Here is a 19329-nt window from a genome sequence, read left to right as displayed (position 1 = left end):
CGAAGTGGATGCGTTACTGAGCACCCAGACTCGAGTGAATCTGTTTATTTTTGTAACTAGAATGTGAAAGCAGAAGGCTATAGACGAGAAAGAGGGAGAGAGAGAGAATTTTGTGTACACTTTATGAATGGCTTCGCATCAGTTGGGTCAGGTTTACCTTGCCGGTGCTTCTCTGTTATGACGGAGTAAAGAATACCCACTTCTAGTGTTTTTCTCTCTTCTCTTCTCTCTCTCTCTCTCTCTCTCTCTCTCTCTCTCTCTCTCTCTCTCTCTCTCTCTCTCTTAGCCCACAACAGTCAACTAAAAACAAGGTGCCGAGTTCAATAATTAGGTTAACAAAGGCACACTGGATTTTACGCAATCGTCCCTACTCGACGATTCGAGAATCGAAGACGTCTTCCTAAGTTTGTGAGCAAAGAGTCACATGAGCAGACGGAAAAATATGTTCATGTACTTAAATGTTTGTATGTTTATATTCAAATGAAGAGAGAACGGTAGTCTGAAACATCTGTCGCTCATCGAGCACTAATTTAGCATAGAAATGCAAAACACTTATTTACGATAGCAAAAGTGTGGTCAGCGAACACCCCCACCCCCCACCCCCCACCCGCGAGGAACTCCAGCTTCAGTGAAAGAAAACATCTGATCAAAGATTTCACATCACACAGAGTAGCAACACTGTCTTAAAATAACTGTTGCCATGGGATTCTCTTTGAGATTTCTGTTTTTCCAGTCACACGGCCCCTCCTACAAAAGCCTGGTTTGGTGCCCTAATTCCTTCTTTTAGACTTCCGCTAACAGCGCAATTCCTGATTTTCTCCTGTCTTCATGGCTGTCTCCACGGCCGCCCATCCGAAATAACCATCATTATCGTATACATGGCTTTCTTTAAAAAAAAAAAAAAAAATTTTCCCTTTCAAATGGACACGAAGCCGGCCGGAGCAGCCGTAAAGGTAGCGCTAATTTAGCCCACCCTCTGACAAAAAGGGGGAGGGGATTCGCCCCTTTGCAAGACGAACCCAAACTTAATCGATACACTTGTCTGCTCAACAGCCCCTGAAGGGGGAAGAGGATTGTCTGGGTAGGGAAATGGAGGAAATGAGGGAGAGGTGGGAGGGGGAGAGAGGAAAGGTGGAGGGAGGGAAGACCCGCCACACCCGTCCCACCCCTAAAACCACAGCCCGCTGGCCCAGACTCCTTTCCTTCCCTGACGATGCGTAATGTGATGATGATCTTTTCCTCTGAATGATCACTCGGCAAAATTAAATCTTTTCGTGCCATACAAATACAAACCTGATGTCAGCATATACAGTATATCTATTTATTTATTTATTTATTTATTTATTTATTTGTATACACACACACAAAACATACATATATATATATATATATATATATATATATATATATATATATATATATATATATATATATATATATATATATATATATATAATATGTATATATGTATTTAAAAGATCACTATTAGCAGTATAAAAGACACACACACATATATATATATATATATATTTAATATATATATATATATATATATATATATATATATATATATATATATATATTTATATATATATATATATATGTATATATATATATATATATATGAATATATATATATATATATATATTTATATATATATATATATATATATATATATATATATATATATATATATATATATATATAGAGAGAGAGAGAGAGAGAGAGAGAGAGAGAGAGAGAGAGAGAGAGAGAGAGAGATCGGAGTAAACTCGAGCCAAAATATCTTTTATTCATAAACAATTGAAAGTCAAACGTTACCGTCAATATCGCAGGCATTAAAGCTAATGGCCAAAAACGCTCTCCTGTAAAACACCAGCCCTAAATAGCCATTGAATAGCCAGCCACCCACGGCTCACCCACGTAACGGTTAGACAGACAGACAGACAGACAAACAGACATCCGCGGCTCACCTCACCCACGTGCGAAACGAAAACAACAAAGGTAGCGTTTGGCGAAAGGAAAAACGCCTGACGTCACAATTCGGAGGATCCGAACCAGCGAGAGAGAGAGAGAGAGAGAGAGAGAGAGAGAGAGAGAGAGAGAGAATCGTTACTCCGGGCGAAGCCGCTCACGCTCCCTCGCTCACACAATCCTTCGCATCACCTATGCCCAACTTACGCGCTTCCTAAAAAGGCCGACGGCACGGCGCCTTTGGTGGTATAGTAGTTAGTTAGTGTCTTGACATGCCACTCAGATGTCATGAGTTCGCGCCTCCCCCAGGGCGATGGAAAATCACTGGCTCTGTATCATGATCAGTTGCTGCCGCGGTGTTGGGTCTGTGGTGGCAGGATGAAACCTTTGGAAGCTTGAATTTCAAGTTAAGGGCCCGAGGGCTTGTTCCAAATGAATAGGTTTTATCTACTGAATAAAATAAAAAAGAAAAGATAGAGGAGAAGAGATTCTTTTCAGTAGATTGGGCGAAATCATAAAATCATCACAAAGTACTGAATTTTAGAAAATCAGCTCCGATTCGCTGGAGTGTTTCAGCGTTCATTAAAGACAACGGTAAGTTTACGCAGTCAATAAAGTGTTAAAGGTCTAATTAATACCAGACAAGCTAAAGGACTATAATGGAAGCATGAACATAATAAATGCAGTAAGCTTCAAGCTAACGAAAAGCATAGAAAAATAATTGAGTAGAAACTAAACATAAAATAAGCTTCTAGTAATTCCCAAATGAGCACAATAAAAATGTAAACACTATAAATAAAATAGAAAATAAACAGCATACAGGCTATTGAACTTGAAGGAATGGGTGCAAAAGTAAATTTCCAAAAATAAAACACAAATGAGGTCGGAGCTAACTTCAACCGCAATTCGATGCGTTTTTGCAAAAGTGCAACAACACGGGGCTTGCCAATTGGTCCACACTGAGGGAATACTTGGACCGGGCATTGATGCCAAGTGCGCTTAATATGAACTTTAACAGAATTTTAGTCTGTGTATCGAAGTGTTGATGTTTGTCCTCCATAAAGAATACTATTACTTGATACTGGATAGGAAACATAGACGGATACTGACTTCCATTCGCTGAGTTTAAAATATTCCAAATACGACGAAAATGAAAAGTTACGACCCATCAAGAGTTTCGAAAAGAGTGTAAGTAGACTCATCTTCAACTGCAAAACAAACATAGTAATGACGGGTCAAGTTACGCTGTTACTGTTGAATTATGATTATTATTTCTACCGAATAATATTATACGCTGTAATGGACCTAAATAAAGCAGAGAGGACGGGATGCACGAAAACCTTACAGTACCTGAGCTACCTATCAGAAATAACAAAACGACAGGTTATTCGTGGTTAAAAGCAGACGTATAAAAACGCACCTTATGGCCATGTACTGTACCTGCCCACCCCATTTAGAGAAGCCATGAAAACGATCCAGGAATAGCTTGCAATACTGAATGGAATTTTTCGAGCAGGACTGAAAAAACTGGCAGTACCTTCGGCTCACAAAAGGTCAATTGAAGGCAATCCTAAATTTTTTCGTCGTCTCTCCTTGAGGTATCAGAATGGAGCCGCTCTCGACGAAGTGTAAGCATAGTCATCATTAGGGTACTTCCTGTCCCGAGAAGCCGAGTTTTTTCGTTGCTTGATATGACTGTTTATGTAAATGCGTGATTACTGAGGTTCCTATTGATTTAAAAATGAAAATTTACGATTAGGACGATAATAAATGAATTAGGAAGTAATCATAATTGTCCTCTTATTAACTTGCATGGAAAATTAGGCTCTCATAAAAAAGGACGCAGCTTTTCGCATTCCAAAATTTTATATATGTAACAAGTGATTAAACAGACAAGAGAGTGTCCCGAGCACGAAAACTACCCGGGATTATAGAATTCTATATTTCATTAATAATCGAACAAGACTCCACTTTAGTTTGCTGTATGACATGCAATTGTTGTCATGTAATTAACAAATAATTTCAAAACGGCGCCATAAATCATGGTTTGTAAAGGGAATATTAAGTCATAATTTAGATATGAGATTTAAATGTTCTTTGTAAGTATTTTGTATATTAACAAGGAGACAGATAAACAACGTATACCATAGAGAGAGAGAGAGACAGACAGACAGACAGACAGAGAGGAATATTGCACACAGCGAGTCACGTGTATGTCAGATGATCGTCAGTGCAAGGCAGAGTATCCTGGTTGCGCTTGACACGGTCAGTTACCTCAACGTAAGCCTAAATTATCTGAAGATTTCTTTCATGACATTCCGTCTCAAATGCAATGGGAGAAGAATGTTAATAAAAGAATAATGTCATAAAACCCAGGTAGAGACTAGAACAGCCTCCCAGTGCTCATATACCAGAAAGAGTAGCCTACCCTCTGGTGTGAAGAGGAAGCTCTCCTAAGTCTGGGTAATAACAGCAAAACCGAACGACTTCCTTGATTTTTAGTCATTGACAAAACTAATCTTAATTCTACTTGTAAGAATAATCATTTATTACTAATATCATTTAATGCTTTCGTTCCCAACTTCTCTCCTTTTCTTTACATATGAGCCTCCTATTCTCTATAAACTTGTCGGTTGTTATTACTATTATCATTACTGTTGTTACTGCAAAAATGGTTCACAATGCAGTGAGCATTTACTGGAGAAATCATGTCCCCAACAGTGTGCTTTGAATGTAATTCAGATGTCAGAATGAAGAACTGCGGATGTTTGAGCTTTCGACAGGTATAGCCCTCAGCTTAAACCTCCCACCAGAAATAACAGATAAACGAAAAGAAAAAGTAAACGTGGACTCAGATCAAGCTAAACGATTCGGGTATTCCCTCGGTCTCGCTACGCCAACCAGCCAGAAGTCTTGACCTCCTTTTCGTCCGACTGCCTATGCTCTCGTTACGGGATGTCACCTATTGTTATCATTATGATAGTTATTACAATCTAAATGAAGCAACATCCCCGACAAAGTCAACAGGCAAGAGACCAAAACAGGCGTTGCGTCATTTCAGCTGCCTTCTTCAGGCAACCTTCCAATCTGCCTAAGGCTTCTGAAGCATGATGACGTCACGTCTCCTCTGTTGCTCCATATGGCACGTGGGTCCTCTCATCGAAAGCAGTCCGCACATTTGTATGCATGACTTTTCAAGTAATATTCAAGAGTGACTCATTATTGTTTTCTTTAGATGGAAAAAGAGCAAAGAAGATTGGCACAGTGCTCCCACAAAAAATGAAAGTCTTAGCACTGAGAGATACGAAATAAAGATACGTACGTACATAAACAGCTAATTAAGTAAGTAAAAGCGAGCTCTGCAAGATGTCAATAATGAAATAGGAAATCCAAGCTATTGCAGAAAGAAGAGGCCCTCAAACAGAAAGTATCATTCTTCCAAAGTGTGTTTTTAAACTACAAATTTCAAACCTACTCATTGTCTTAGAACAACAACAACAATCCTTTAAGTAAATCCACATGTTAACGTCGGAAAAACACGGTGGTGGTAATATTCCTTTATGTCACAGCTTACATAATCAAGCGATAAAAAAGGAAAGTTATCAGTTTATCTGGCTGTTAGAAATAGCTGACTGATATCAGTGCACAGACGCTTCATCAATTGGGGTCACTCTCAGTATTTGAAAATGATTCTCTTCAAATTCAAAACATCTAAATACAAAAGTTGAGCGGCAGAGGTATTAGTAGCATGTGGCATGAGAGAGAGAGAGAGAGAGAGAGAGAGAGAGAGAGAGACTTATCGTAACGAAACAAAGACATCACTTCAGATTTGGGGAATTACCAGCAACGAACGTTTCCTAATCTTCACAGGCCACGGCGGATTTCCCTTCTTTCGCAGACTGTCATATAGGTCAACCAAAAGTGAAAAACGAACATAAGAGCAGGAAAACGGGTCTGAAATCAATGAAGGTCCGAAATTACTGACATGCTGACTGAACTCAGTAGCCGTCGATCCTTGATTCAAGTCCCTGAGAAATGTCGAGTGCTCAACTGAATAAGATCGGAATGTTACAAGGAACACCAAGAGATGAACGAAGTAGATGGAGAGGTGAAAGAGGGAGAGTGGAAGGGGGAGAGGGGCGGAGGGGGAGGATAATGGAACAAGGCGCTGGAATCGCAACTTCCTTATTAATTCTACCAGAGAAACTTCCGTCATTTGTGTATGAGAATTTCCTGTGAAAATCGTCAAGGATTTTAAGCATTCTTTAAATCGAGCACTTTTACAAAAATAGATTTCTTTTTTCTGCATCCACCATAAATACATACATACACATGTTATTAACATATATATATATATATAGTATATATATGTGAGGTGTGTGTGTGTGATAGTGCATGCGTTAGAATAAGGGTACGCATTAATATGCACGTATCAGCCGACATACCATATATATCTCACACTAAATATATATATATATATATATATATGTGTGTGTGTGTGTGTGTGTGTATATACCTGTATATATACAAATATATATATATATATATATATATATGTATGTATGTATGTATGTCTATATATATATATATATATATATATATATATATATATTTAGTATGAATATATATTATATGTCGAAGGATATTATTAGTGCACCCTTATTCCTAACGCATGCACTATCACATTTCCTCACACGTGGCACTCAACATGGATCCATATGGCTGACTCATGAAGCCTGAATTGCGTGAATCATGCAAATCACTATGCTGTCAGTCCTGCCAAAGTGAATATGGAAAGGGGGAAAAGGGTTCTGCTTTCTTTTTCCTCGGTTGCAAGATAGAACGAAACTATAAAAAAGCACAGCCAACACTTGACCCAGGGAAGAGAGCAAGAGTCTTAGTGAAATTGTGCAGATTGTACTTACGCCTTGTTCTTCGACTAACGTCGCCACTCTGCCGGGCTGAAAAATAAGAGGGAGGGTCACTTTTCTATCAATGATGTCAAAGAAATGATCCAAGCTGAGAAATTTTTGTCCCTAGCATATGCACGTTGATATTGAAGCCTGGAGCTTTCCAAGACAAAGGGAGCAGTATTTCACAGGTATGGTGTAACTTAATCCGACTATCGTATGGCAATGAGTAAAAGCGAAAAGAAAATTAACAATAAAGCAAGAAGCAAAGTGAAAATGACAAGAACGTTGAATAGGCTTCCAGATGCAACTCAATGAATCCCACCATCGATCTGCCTCGAGTTGCCATGAGTCGCTTGCAGTCTCGAGGGCAGCTGTATGAGGACAATTTCCAGCCTTCCCCCAAATCACACAACCAATTTTTCGCCTTCAAGATCAAAAGTTGAATAAATCAACATGAGCTTTAGTGATGAAAAGTGCCTCACCTTCCCAGGGACACCGCGGTGCGTCGAGTTTCCCTGCCAGAATCTCCTGACGTAGTGTCTGATGTAGCCGACTGCCGCAGCTCCGTGTTGAAAGCCCGGATGCCAGCACAGGGAACCGTATCCGAACACCCAAAGGCTTCTGTTTTCTTGGCTGCCCATTCTCTCAGGTCAACACGAACGGAAACACAACACTCAAATGTCCTTAGTTTCGCTAGAGTTTGCTAGAAGGCATCACTGTCACGCTCACTAGTCCTGCAAGAAATGAATGTTCCTTACGGTTGTTTTCCTTCGATAATATAACACAACTAGCTATCAAGAAAGCAAAACAGCCTCCTTCTCTTGTTATTTATGAAGCAAACCCGCTCTTTTCCTAAATCTTGTCCTTACACACACACACTACAACACGACAGCTAGAGCGACACGCGATCAGCTGTCTTTAAAAGCCTCCGACCTATTTCCTGGCATCTGGCAATGAGATTTCAAGTGGTGGATTTGCTCTCTTTATTTTACGTGTTCTCTGTTCTTTCATCCAACTCTTTTAGGATACGAATGAAGTTGTAATAGCTATAATACTCTTTTTGTTACATCTAACGCAGAACCATTGTTCGAAGAATTCTAATAAAAGTTTAATTTAAAAACAAAGGGCAACTCTGCTAAGCGAGGGCTTTTCCTAGTTTTCTTGACGTCACGAGCCACTTGAATGAAGGAGCCAATCGCAACGCACTTCTGTAAGAAAATCCGTTTTCATTGGTCTCCCACTCCTGCGAGGGCGTCTGCGCATGATGCAATCGTGCTTCGGACTTTCATGAACGGCCCTCGGCTGATAATGAGGCTGACTTCATACATTTATAATACATTACAGTGAACAACCTTCGAAGAACTTGACTTCCATACGTGACTGAACCAAACCGGTTTTACAAACAGTATTGATTTATCTCGGCGCTTCGGTGAGCGACCGTACCTAAGATATGACTATTTAAACAAAACAAGTGGCAACATACAAACGTTGTAGACTTTCCAAGCTGCGCGCACACCCACACCCTCTCTCTCTACCTTGACGGTTAATGAGATCTCTTGATATGTACATTGTTAATTGGATGCTTTTAAGCTTACAAAGGCCGTTAGGCGTCAAGGTTAGGTCTTAGAAAAATCCATACGGATGGGACACTTGTAGGTGTTCCCAAGGTGACATTGAACTCTGCTCTCCCATATTGCAGAGAGAGGACTTTCTGACAGCACCTGGTCGAGATTGAAATGAACTCATGAGCAAAATACCGTTCCTCAGAGAAAGAAATCCCGAGAACCGAACGAATAGAAAATGCAAAACGAGGACGATGGCGCTGAACCTACCATGGCAACTATTTGCTAACAGATTGGCAAACCAGTGGCAGGCCATGAGGTTTGAGGGGAAGGCAATTCATGACGCTTTCTTGCTGGTAGATGACGGCACTCAAGGCCATGCACATACCTTGATGGCACAAAGCAGCTGCAGATACTCGAACCGGGCTCCCCCAGAAGACTTCTACTTTCTTTCCTGGCCAAGGTCACGTCGCTCGAACGCACACCCTGACTACTAGTAGTGAGTGACCGGTGGAACTTGTCTTCGCTCCTCCTCCACCCTATCTGCATATTCAACTTTCCACTGTGGACCCTTCACCGCTTGTTGTTGCTGCCTTTTCCCTCGCCTTCGCAACGTTTAGCATTCTCTCTCTCTCTGTTCACGTTATTCCGACTTATGACTCTTTATACCGGGAGACAAAAAATAACGTGACTTCATTCAAATTTTCAAGACTTAATCATACGAATTATTCATTTTGAATATACTGAAGCCACCCGCAGAGCACTTGCAAACACAATTAGCTGATTCGCTATCGACTAACTAAACAGAATTTTGTACAATCAAGCTCCTTGAAACATACTGATGAAAATTAAGAAAATGCAAGTTATCGCCTATTCAGTATTCCTTTTGACCATTTGTGTTGAGGTTTTTACACAGGCTCGCAATATACACGTAAGATGATATAGACATAAATATTGCATAGAAACCCATATATTCACCCCGTGCATCAATTGACCTATTCTACTGAAGGAATATTATTAATCTCTATGAAACACATTTAACAAGCTGGATGAAACGAGCAAGAGGCAATGGTTGTACAGTGAGGATTTGAGAAGTGAAAATCTCATTTTCACCTTTCCTCATAAATACATGCACGCGCGGGCAGAAAAACACACACCCATATATACAGTATACATATGTGTGTGTATGTGTGTGTTTATGTGTGTATATATATGTGTGTGTGAGCGATAAGTGGGATCCGGTTTATGATGCAGATAATTTGATAAGAAAACTTTATTAAAGAACAGACCGTTGCTGTATGTTACTGTAAATGAATAATGTCTCAAATGTACATTTTTCCTTACATCAGTAAATTCTCAACAAAGAAGTGAGTGTTGGTTCTAAGAAAATTACTTTATTTTATTTTTGTTGCATCACATGGATATACAGTATATTTGTAATTTATATGTGCAGAGAGAGATGTAAGATCACAAATATGGAGCGAAGGCAACAGGTGAATGGAGATTCGTTTCGAGATTCTGAATGTTTTCTACAATTGTGAGGCACTGTTCAGAGATAGTCTGCTTGAACTGAAAGCAAGTCTACAAGTAATTATCATAACACTTCGACAAGACTTCGGTAAACTTAGCACATTTTATTCACAGAGTTTGTGTCAGCAGGGAGAACTAAGACACCACAATAAACTCTTCCTGGCTGTTATTCACTCACTGTCACTACCATTCACATACTTATGTCATTCTGTCTTTACTGAATGAAAAAAGAAACTTTGAATGATAATGTGTTACAGCCTTACCACTGATCTATAAGCGCACTATATACAACTTGGCTTTCCCCTCTTTTGTCCAAGAAGCATTTGCAAATGTTAATAAAGTCTCGAGCCGTTTTCAGAAAAACGAACTGCCCGTTCACTGTCTGGTGTCAGAGAGAGGGAGAGAGAAAGAAGTGGCACCGACGCTGCGTGTAAGAGAAAACGAACTAAGGCCGAGATTAAGTGCTGTCTTCCCACTCTTCTATTTTCAATGCTCTTGGCACTGGCTGCTCACCCCCGGAGTAGGAGCAAGGGCGAACACTAGACAGGTGAGGGAATCGCTACTAAGACGGCTGCTACTGAGACGAGAGAGGGAGAGGAGGGGTGGAAGTGGGGGAGTAAAACAAGTACAGAAATAATCAAGTCAGCTGCTAAGGAGGAGAGAGGTCGAGAGGCAGTCAGAGTGAGCGAAACAAAGAATAGAGAGAGTGAGGGAAAAGTATAGCAACAGTCAAACAAGGTATTACGACGGGCAGAGAAAATGCACCTATTAGGAAGAGAGAAAGAGAGAGAGAGAGAGAGAGAGAGAGGTTATTGGTATAAAGATAATCAAATAAGGTATTAACAAAGAGGGTGTGTCTATCAAAGAGAGGGAGAGTTTATTGGTAGAGAGATAACCACCACATTACAAAGAGAGTAACACCTGCTTCAGAGAGAGAGAGAGAGAGAGAGAGAGAGAGAGGTGGGGTGGGGGGGTGCAGATCATTAGTATACAGATAATCAAATCAGTCACTGAGAAAGAGAGTGTGCCTATCACCAATATAGAGGCAGTCGTAACAGGTATTTCCAAGAAAGGAGAGAACATACTGAGAACAGAGAACGGATTTGTGGCCCCAAACACGAGAATTGCTCCCAAGGCAAAATGCATTACAGAAAAGGAAAAAAAAACGACTACATGAAAATTGGACATGGCAAACAAAAGGGAGTTGTAAGTAACATGGAGGAGGCAAACAGAAGAACAGATTCCCTGGCTTATAAGGATCAAATGACACTGAGAAAGAAAGAAAGAAAGAAAGGGAGAGCGCAATGTAAATTAAGCACAGGACCCACTTAGAGCTCTAAGTGGGTCCTGATTAAGCATAACAAAAATACCCCGTAAAAATTATCATCAATCATAAAAAATCTGTGTCAGATCGGAAAGAAAATAATGAAAGAGCACATTGTGTCCATGGAAATGGCAAATTGTGGTACAATGCATTTTTTGCAGTGGCAGTCTAAACGCGGTAGCTACAGGGATCAAAGAAAAATAAACTGTTTGCAGGAAAAGAAGCTTGATTTGTTAAAAGGTCTGTGTGCTTCAGGTTTTTCTTTGTTGCCTAGTCTGACTGTCTCTGTACTAGTGACATTCTCTCTCTCTCTCTCTCTCTCTCTCTCTCTCTCTCTCTCTCTCTCTCTCTCTCCTTAATAGTTGGTTTAACTATTTGTACTAGTAACATGTCTCTCTCTCTCTCTCTCTCTCTCTCTCTCTCTCTCTCTCTCTCTCTCTCTCTCTCTCCTTTGTTTCCTGGTTGGATTATACTAGTTATATCACCTCTCTCTCTCTCTCTCTCTCTCTCTCTCTCTCTCTCTCTCTCTCTCTCTCTCTCTCTCTCTCTAAATGGTAAAGAGCTTGGTCTGGTTTCAATATTTGTCTCCTCTCCTTTTTATTACTGAATATGGCTTGACTGTAACTCAGTTAGTGTTTTCTCTCTCTTTCTCTTTGTTCCTCTCAAAGAGGCTGTCCTTCAGTCACTTGGGTGGCCCACCCCTCCCCACCTACCACCAACATGCACCTTTTTCCTTCGACCGCACACTCCCTCACTCTCCGTACACTTGTCACCTGTCCTGAATCTCGTAGCATTTAGAATCTTATGGAATTAGAGATCAACAGTTATTTTGTCACGACTTGCCTTTAGCTTCATGGGTAGAGGAACGATAATCTCACTACTTTGGAGAACTAAGTAATGCAGCTACTTTCAGGATGGCCTCGACGACATACTCAAAAGATTGAAAAAATATCCAGTGCCAAAACAGATTTTCATGGTGGCCTAGAAAAGTGGCAAATTAGGGCTATATGGTAATTGTTAATTTTGTTCGCTTTTTTTTTTTCTTGCTTTTCGTAACGTTATAATTATGACAGACTAAAGTATTTCTTTCCCCAAAATAAAAATTATAATCACTGCCAGGTTAATGATCATGTTTTTCAAGTTAAACTACTGACTTTGGCATCACATTCCAAACCTTGTTCCTTTCCACTGCATACGGGATCGTGTGTAGATGTCCGCTGTTATTATCAATGTAACGTACATTAAGATCATTGTAATTATTATCATTACAATTCAAGATGAGATACGTAGGATGACGTGCAGTAATACTATAATTACCATTAATACTGCCATATACCTCAAAGCCATTTTCGTCAATACTATCAAGCATATCAAATTATTTTATTGTTATCACTGTTATTCGGACTCAGATACGTGTATCATTTGGAGGGTTATTATTTAAGTGTGAGTGACTATGTGGTTTGTATGTCTTGGCATAGCCGGAATGTACTAGATGTAAAAGCCCAGTAGTGATGACAAGTGTCGTTCCACTGAGTCACCCAACCCTTTTGGGCGCAACGTTTATGTATCGTATACTACTCATGCTGCACTTCTCTCAGTATGGGTGGGGTGCCCAGTAAGCTTGTCTCTTTCGAGGCCAGTTCAGTTCAATTCTATTCTTCTTCATATTGTTTTCTCAAATATAATCAGCTTTTTATTTCTGTTTCTTGAAGCTTAGCAAGTGCCGTTCCATCTAGGTTGATTTTTTTTATTTTTTTCTCTTAGTGATTGAAGGAAAAAAGTATTTGCATCTAATTCCTGTATTATTATTATTATTATTATTATTATTATTATTATTATTATTATTATTACAAGCAAAGCTGTCACTTCAGTTAGAAAAGCAGAATGCTGCAAGCACTAGATCCCCAATAGGGAAAACAGCCAAGTAAAGAAAAAGAAGTAAAGAATAAACTATAGGAGGTGAAACTGAAAGAAAATCAAATGAAACAAGACAGCCGCGTGTTGTATCCTTCTCAGAATGAACATCAAATAAAGCCTTTTTATGAACATCATTATGTCGAATGACTTCTTTACTTCTAACAACTTCTCTCATCACCCGAGTGAGGAAGCGAAGGTCGATTATATCACAAAGTTTGATACCGCGTTGCCACATCGCGTCTTGATCACGTCTTGGCGGCTTTAAACACCCGCCCTCTTGACTGAACTGCAACCGTTTCGTACCTTCGTTTTCGTCGAGATCACGAATTGTTTCGAGTGAGGATTAAATATGCACACAGCACTAAAGAGAAGACGGAGGGTGTAATAGAAAGGGAGACATCATCGGTTATCATTTTAAATAAGATTCATAAAAATACACATCAATAACAATCCGTTTGATTATAATTGCATTAATAATAATATGTATACAATATATATATATATATATATATATATTACATACATATATATAGAGTATATATTTATTTGTATATATATATATACATATATATATATATATATATATATATATATATATATATATATATATATGATCCTCGAGTTTACTGTCTGCGCAGTTATTTGAATAACTTCACTTGTCATCAGTAACTTGGCTAAAGGTTGAATGATAGAAGATATTCACCATATGTATAAAAACATTTTGAAAGAACCCTTTTATTTGTGTAAATTTGTTTGCGTAAATTTTTTATTAATGAAGCAATGAAAATTGGGTCCGGTCAATGAATTATTAAGTTGGGTGACCTTTCTCAGTGAACGTACCAAACATCGTTGGTATACAAGCCCTGTGACTATATACTGGGGTACGTGTATAGGCCTATATCCGAACTATTTCGAAAAAAAAAAGTGCAGCGGACGTTTGGAACCTGCGTGAGCGGCCATGAGCCACAGCGAGGCCCACGGTGGCCAATTGCCACTCTGACCAAGCTATCAAGAATATTGAAGAAACGGTGCCCACGTGGTCTAATAAGCAAATTATTGCTGTTATGAATAGTGATATCAATACGATATAACGAAAACCAAAACTTATATTTATGACCTCGGGGGTGTTCAGGTCACATGGCAGGTGGAATCAGGAATGAAGAGCCGGAGTAGTCTTCGACTGACTGCTTGCAATGTTTCGTCTGCGTGAGGCTCGTGGTACGCCACATGTGGTCTATGATTTACCGCAGTAGCGACGCCTCTTACCACCGGAGACGTTTCCTTCGGTGGAAATCTGCGGAGCTTGCTCCCTCGCAGCCTTTGAAGAAGCTATACTGGTCTTTAAAATGCAATACTATTATGTTGTCATTAAATAAACATATTTACTCATTCATTTATTACCGTCGCTATGTTCTTTTCAATTTATTTTGTCTTCTTTCACACACAATATTGTTCCTCAATACAAACTTACAAGTCAAATCATTGGTCTTTCTGACTTATTCCATTCGAATGTTTGTACATTTTCAGTAAAAATGTGAATAATGATAGAGGCAGCAACTTCATCCAAGAAACTTGCTTACAAACACACAACAGTCGTCAGGATCTTGGGATGATCAACAAAGGGTACCGCAACCGTGCGAGGAAGGCCGTTGAAGTTTATAATAATAAATGAATGAAGTGGCCAGATTAATAAGATATGGTCCTATAATCAGGATAAAACCGGTACAGAGATTACTCATACTCAAATACCAAGTGACTGATGAATTTTTCAACTCCTTGCGTGAAAACGCCCAAGGTCGCCGTCGCGACGCCGACGCACAGGTCGCTGCTGATGGAAGTGAAACGCACGAGAATTTGGCGGAGCTTTCCAGAATAGCTGCTCTCTCTGCTCACTGATTCGTTATACTTTCACTGGCGATGCACATCTATATCTAATCAACATTCTCCTCTGTTCATATATATATATATATGAGCATATATTTATGTATATATATATATATATATATCAAGACAAAAGAGGAGAAACAAGCAATAAATCGAGTATCCGGCTATGAAGAAAACTGAATAAACCTACATAAATTAACGCTGGTGTGATGAAATTGACTGATACGATGACTACGAATCAGTCCCTCAAACTGGGAGTTCATAAGGCTCAGCGAACAAGGAAGAAAGCAAAGGTTTTTGAGCTTATGGAAAACTTAATAACAACTGGCCAAGGAGACTGAATGCGGGATCTATGGAAAAGCAAGGTCAAACGTTTAAGTCGCGGCTGCAGTACGGTTATCTGTACAATCATTAAGATTTGGAAAGTTATTCTTAGCATAAGAATATAATACGGTAGTAGTACAGCTTTGCAACGGTGGTCAGTGCCAAATAATGTCTATGGGACAAATTTACAAAGTGCAACAAATCGCTGAGCTGGTTTAAAGTAGTTGATCAGATTAGATAAAAACAAATATATCTTTCTAATGCTTAACAAGGTTCAGCTTGCTTTAAACAGAAGTTGAAAGGATTTTGTGATTATATTACTCATACCTCTCATTTAGATGTGTTTGAGCTAGAGGAGACCATATTATAAAAATCTTCATTCCCAAGTGAACGAAATTCTACAATATCTAAGTCCTTAGACCTAGGCTAAGTGAATAATATCTGAAGATCACTGAAAGAGCTTATAAAAATAGTTTCTTCACCTGCCAAAGAATAACGCCAATTTAGTGCTGCAACTAATTCTCCCAAACTCCTCCCACCAACTTTCCACCCACGGAAAATAAATACTGCGTCCCCTCAAAGAAAACTCGGAGGACCTGCCGAAGACCTTTTGAAGTACCGAAAATTAAGAGCCAATCGGGTAGGTCCTGCGAGATCCGAAAGCATCCCGAAGAACCTTCAGTAGGCCTGTGTTCTCTTGTAGGCCTAGTTTGCTGTTTACCCAGCATCACGGGGGTTGTTTCTTTTTCTTAAGTCTCCCCTGATGAGTTCACCAAGTAGTGGTTGAGTCTCACAGGAACATCCCTGTTGTCTTTGCTGAGTTTTATGTGCGAACGATAGGTTTTAGGACCTCGAACTGGGATGTCAGGGGACGCATACGGGTCGAAAAGCTGCGCCCTTTGAGAGAAATCTTGTGTGAGGTGAAATAACATCAGGTTTGGATAAGAATAACGTTATACTTGGGTGAACCTGTTACTTTAAATGCGTATGTATGTGTGTGTGTGTGTGTGTGTGTGTAAGAGAGAATTAGTTAGGCAATTGCAGGTGGTGGCTCAGAAAAGGTTTGAAGACATAAATAATCGAAATTATGTAAGTGCAAAATAAAATAAACACAAGAAAGAGTAAACACACACACGCCAACATTATATATATATATATGTATATATATATATATATATATATATATTTGTGTGTGTGTGAGGAAGACTATTAACACAAGGGAAACAGCGCGAGCAAAAGTTGCAAGTTCACACCAGTTGCTGATCAGTCACTCAAACGTTCTGACACCAGAAGTCCACGTTATTTCTACCGAAAGATAGAAAGATCATACCTGCAAGCAAAGCTCCTTTTTCCTCACAAGAAACACTGAGAGAGCACTACTATCAGTACAGTTTTACGGAGGGACACGACTCACTGCGATAGAGACAAGACCGCGCGTGGTATTGAGTGACAAGCTCGTCTAGACTCGAGCCTTGAGTCAAATGAGGATAAGGCGCGTTCGATAGCTGGTCCTTGGGTCGGATCCAGTTCTAGCCAGCGTTTCACGTGGTTTCGCCTAAACCACTCATTTCTGACCTGTTTCCAGATCTCGGTTTAGGTATAACATTACGTCTGCTGCTTTTCGTAGCCATGCTCTGACTGACAACGCTCGCCTTCATTGTGACGCGCTCAGCACATGCAGTTGACAGGAGTTTTCCGTTATTATTATTATTATTATTATTATTATTATTATCATTATTATTATTATTATTGCTTAGGTTGTCATGGCTGTTGCTTTTATTATCATTTTTATTACTGAATGTTAGCGAACACTACTCAAAAGTCCTTCGTTGTGATGTATATATATATATATGCAGTAATAATAATAATAATAATAATAATAATAATAATAATATAATAATAATAATAATAATAATAATATCTGTATAAAGTAAAATCATATGACTGTGTTGTTGTTCTGTCTGCTGTGATAATAATAATAATAATAATAATAATTAATAATAATAATAATAATAATAATAATAATATCATATTGAAAAATTCAACACCAGTTGGTGTCATATTTACAAGAACTTCAGTGACTGCTTAAGCAGCACAATAGGGTGCAGTGGAGAGGAAAAATCCGGACCTGCGAAGACTAACCTGTCAACACCTTTCTTTTATTAAGGAAAACTAGAATTGAATAACAGGTGTGATGTCATTAATTATCTCTCGGGTTTCACACTACTCTCAAATTACCCTTTGTGGCTTCCGTGTGTTTGTACGTACATCGATATGTGCGTAGACAAGTCTGAGCGATCGTGACGCAATTCTGCATCTCTATAGGCTGAGTTTTACTCTCAGTGTGCATGAGTTCATTGAGGCGATTGTTTGTTTGTTTGTTTGCTTGTTTGTAAGAATTAAAGTTCAACAGTTGGTGAAGCTTTGGGTCAAGTGTGGCCACGTGTTGTTTGTGTGGTGTTTGGAGCCTCAATATTTGATGAAGCGATTTCATTCATGCCTGTCACGTCATAGTCCCTGCGGTTAGTAACTTTCTGAAGTTTGTGGTTGTTCCTTGTTATTTTCTTATATACACACACACACAAACACACACACACACACACACACACACATATATATATATATATATATATATATACATGTACATGCTTATATGTCACTAAATAGCTGTGACAATATATTTAGTCAAGGTCACAGGAAAATAAAAGGAGCATCAGTGCTTTCTGCAATTTTTCTAACACATTCGAGGTACAATGATTGTATCTCGAAAATGTGTTGAAAGAACACGAAGTCGTTTTCAGAAGTCCTTTATTTTTTCTGTGGCCTTGACTACTATATATATATATTATATATATATATATACATATATATATATATATATATATATATATGTTTGATTTAAATCACGAAAAGTTATAAACTTGATGAACATCTGGCCAACAAAGTTATAGCCACGAAGAAAAGTGAAAACAATGAGATCGCTGGCATCTTTTGTCTTATTACCAAGATATGGTCAGCAACTAAAGATACACAGATATAAGTGCTTTATATATGGTGGAGTATAAGCCCTTATAGAATACAAAGGTTGGGAGATCACAGAACGGTCGAACTGGATTGACATCGAAATTACCTATTGGTAACCCTTTATTTTGTCTTTTCAGATCCTTCTTGAACATATGTTTTATTACAGGGCCAAAAGAAAATAATCTTGGGCTTAAACTTAGGTTGTTCTCATAATTTCACTTTTCCTTCGTGGTTAAATTTAAGTTCATATATATATATATATATATATATATATATATTATATATATATATATATATATATGTATATATATGCTGCATATATATATATATATATAGAGAGAGAGAGAGGAGATATAGAGAGAGAGGTAGGGCAAAGGAAAAAAAATTAGCTGAATGGAATAAACAGAGACAGACTCGGTTGTTGCGCAGCAAAGTGAGGGAAAACGAAAGCTGACTGAAAATTCCAGAGTTTGTCAGTAAAGGAAAAGATCGCACCGAAGAATTCAGGTAAACTAAGGGGAAGGCGTCCAGACGCGTTATTTTTCTTGAAGTTGTTATCTTTATTTATCTCGGCAGTGAAATAAACTCGTTAACCAGCAAACAAACAAAAGCTTTTACTCTTGACTTAAAACTTCCAAGACCACTTAAGACACATCTCGCCTAAATATGAAATGCCGTTTGTCAAGATGACTTCAAGTTAGTGCTCTTTATATAAAAATTAAGAAATGTGCTAGAAACTCAGGCTGCCTCACTCTTAAACTGCCTTCTAAAGAAACACGAATTCCTTAATTGATATTAACATCATTTCAAGTACTCTTCTAATATCCTTATATCCTTATTACAATTGTCGTTATCATTATCATTACCAATGTAGGA

General features: G+C 38.7%; 1 protein-coding gene across 2 annotated transcripts in view; it reads right to left on the bottom strand.

Annotated features, from left to right (window-relative positions):
• The window catches only part of LOC136830830 (putative glutathione-specific gamma-glutamylcyclotransferase 2), a 66656-nt gene extending 49762 nt beyond the window's left edge, over window positions 1–16894 (bottom strand). The window contains exons 1-3 of one of the 2 annotated variants that reach the window (XM_067090808.1): window positions 16760–16894; window positions 7371–7622; window positions 6901–6936 (exon numbers count right to left, since the gene is read on the bottom strand). In XM_067090808.1, coding sequence (XP_066946909.1) covers window positions 6901–6936; window positions 7371–7529 — 195 coding nt within the window. In that variant the 5' untranslated portion in view covers window positions 7530–7622; window positions 16760–16894. Of the gene's footprint in view, window positions 1–6900; window positions 6937–7370; window positions 7623–10243; window positions 10500–16759 lie in introns of those variants that run through there. The other variant, XM_067090807.1, reaches the window with a different exon arrangement.
• Window positions 16895–19329: the final 2435 nt, after the last annotated feature.

The sequence above is a fragment of the Macrobrachium rosenbergii genome, chromosome 47 (genome assembly GCF_040412425.1).
Source record: "Macrobrachium rosenbergii isolate ZJJX-2024 chromosome 47, ASM4041242v1, whole genome shotgun sequence".
In the NCBI taxonomy this organism is placed as follows: Eukaryota; Metazoa; Arthropoda; class Malacostraca; order Decapoda; family Palaemonidae; genus Macrobrachium; species Macrobrachium rosenbergii.
The sequence above is the reverse complement of the archived record's forward strand: the minus strand, read 5'-3'. Positions and strand labels throughout refer to the sequence as shown.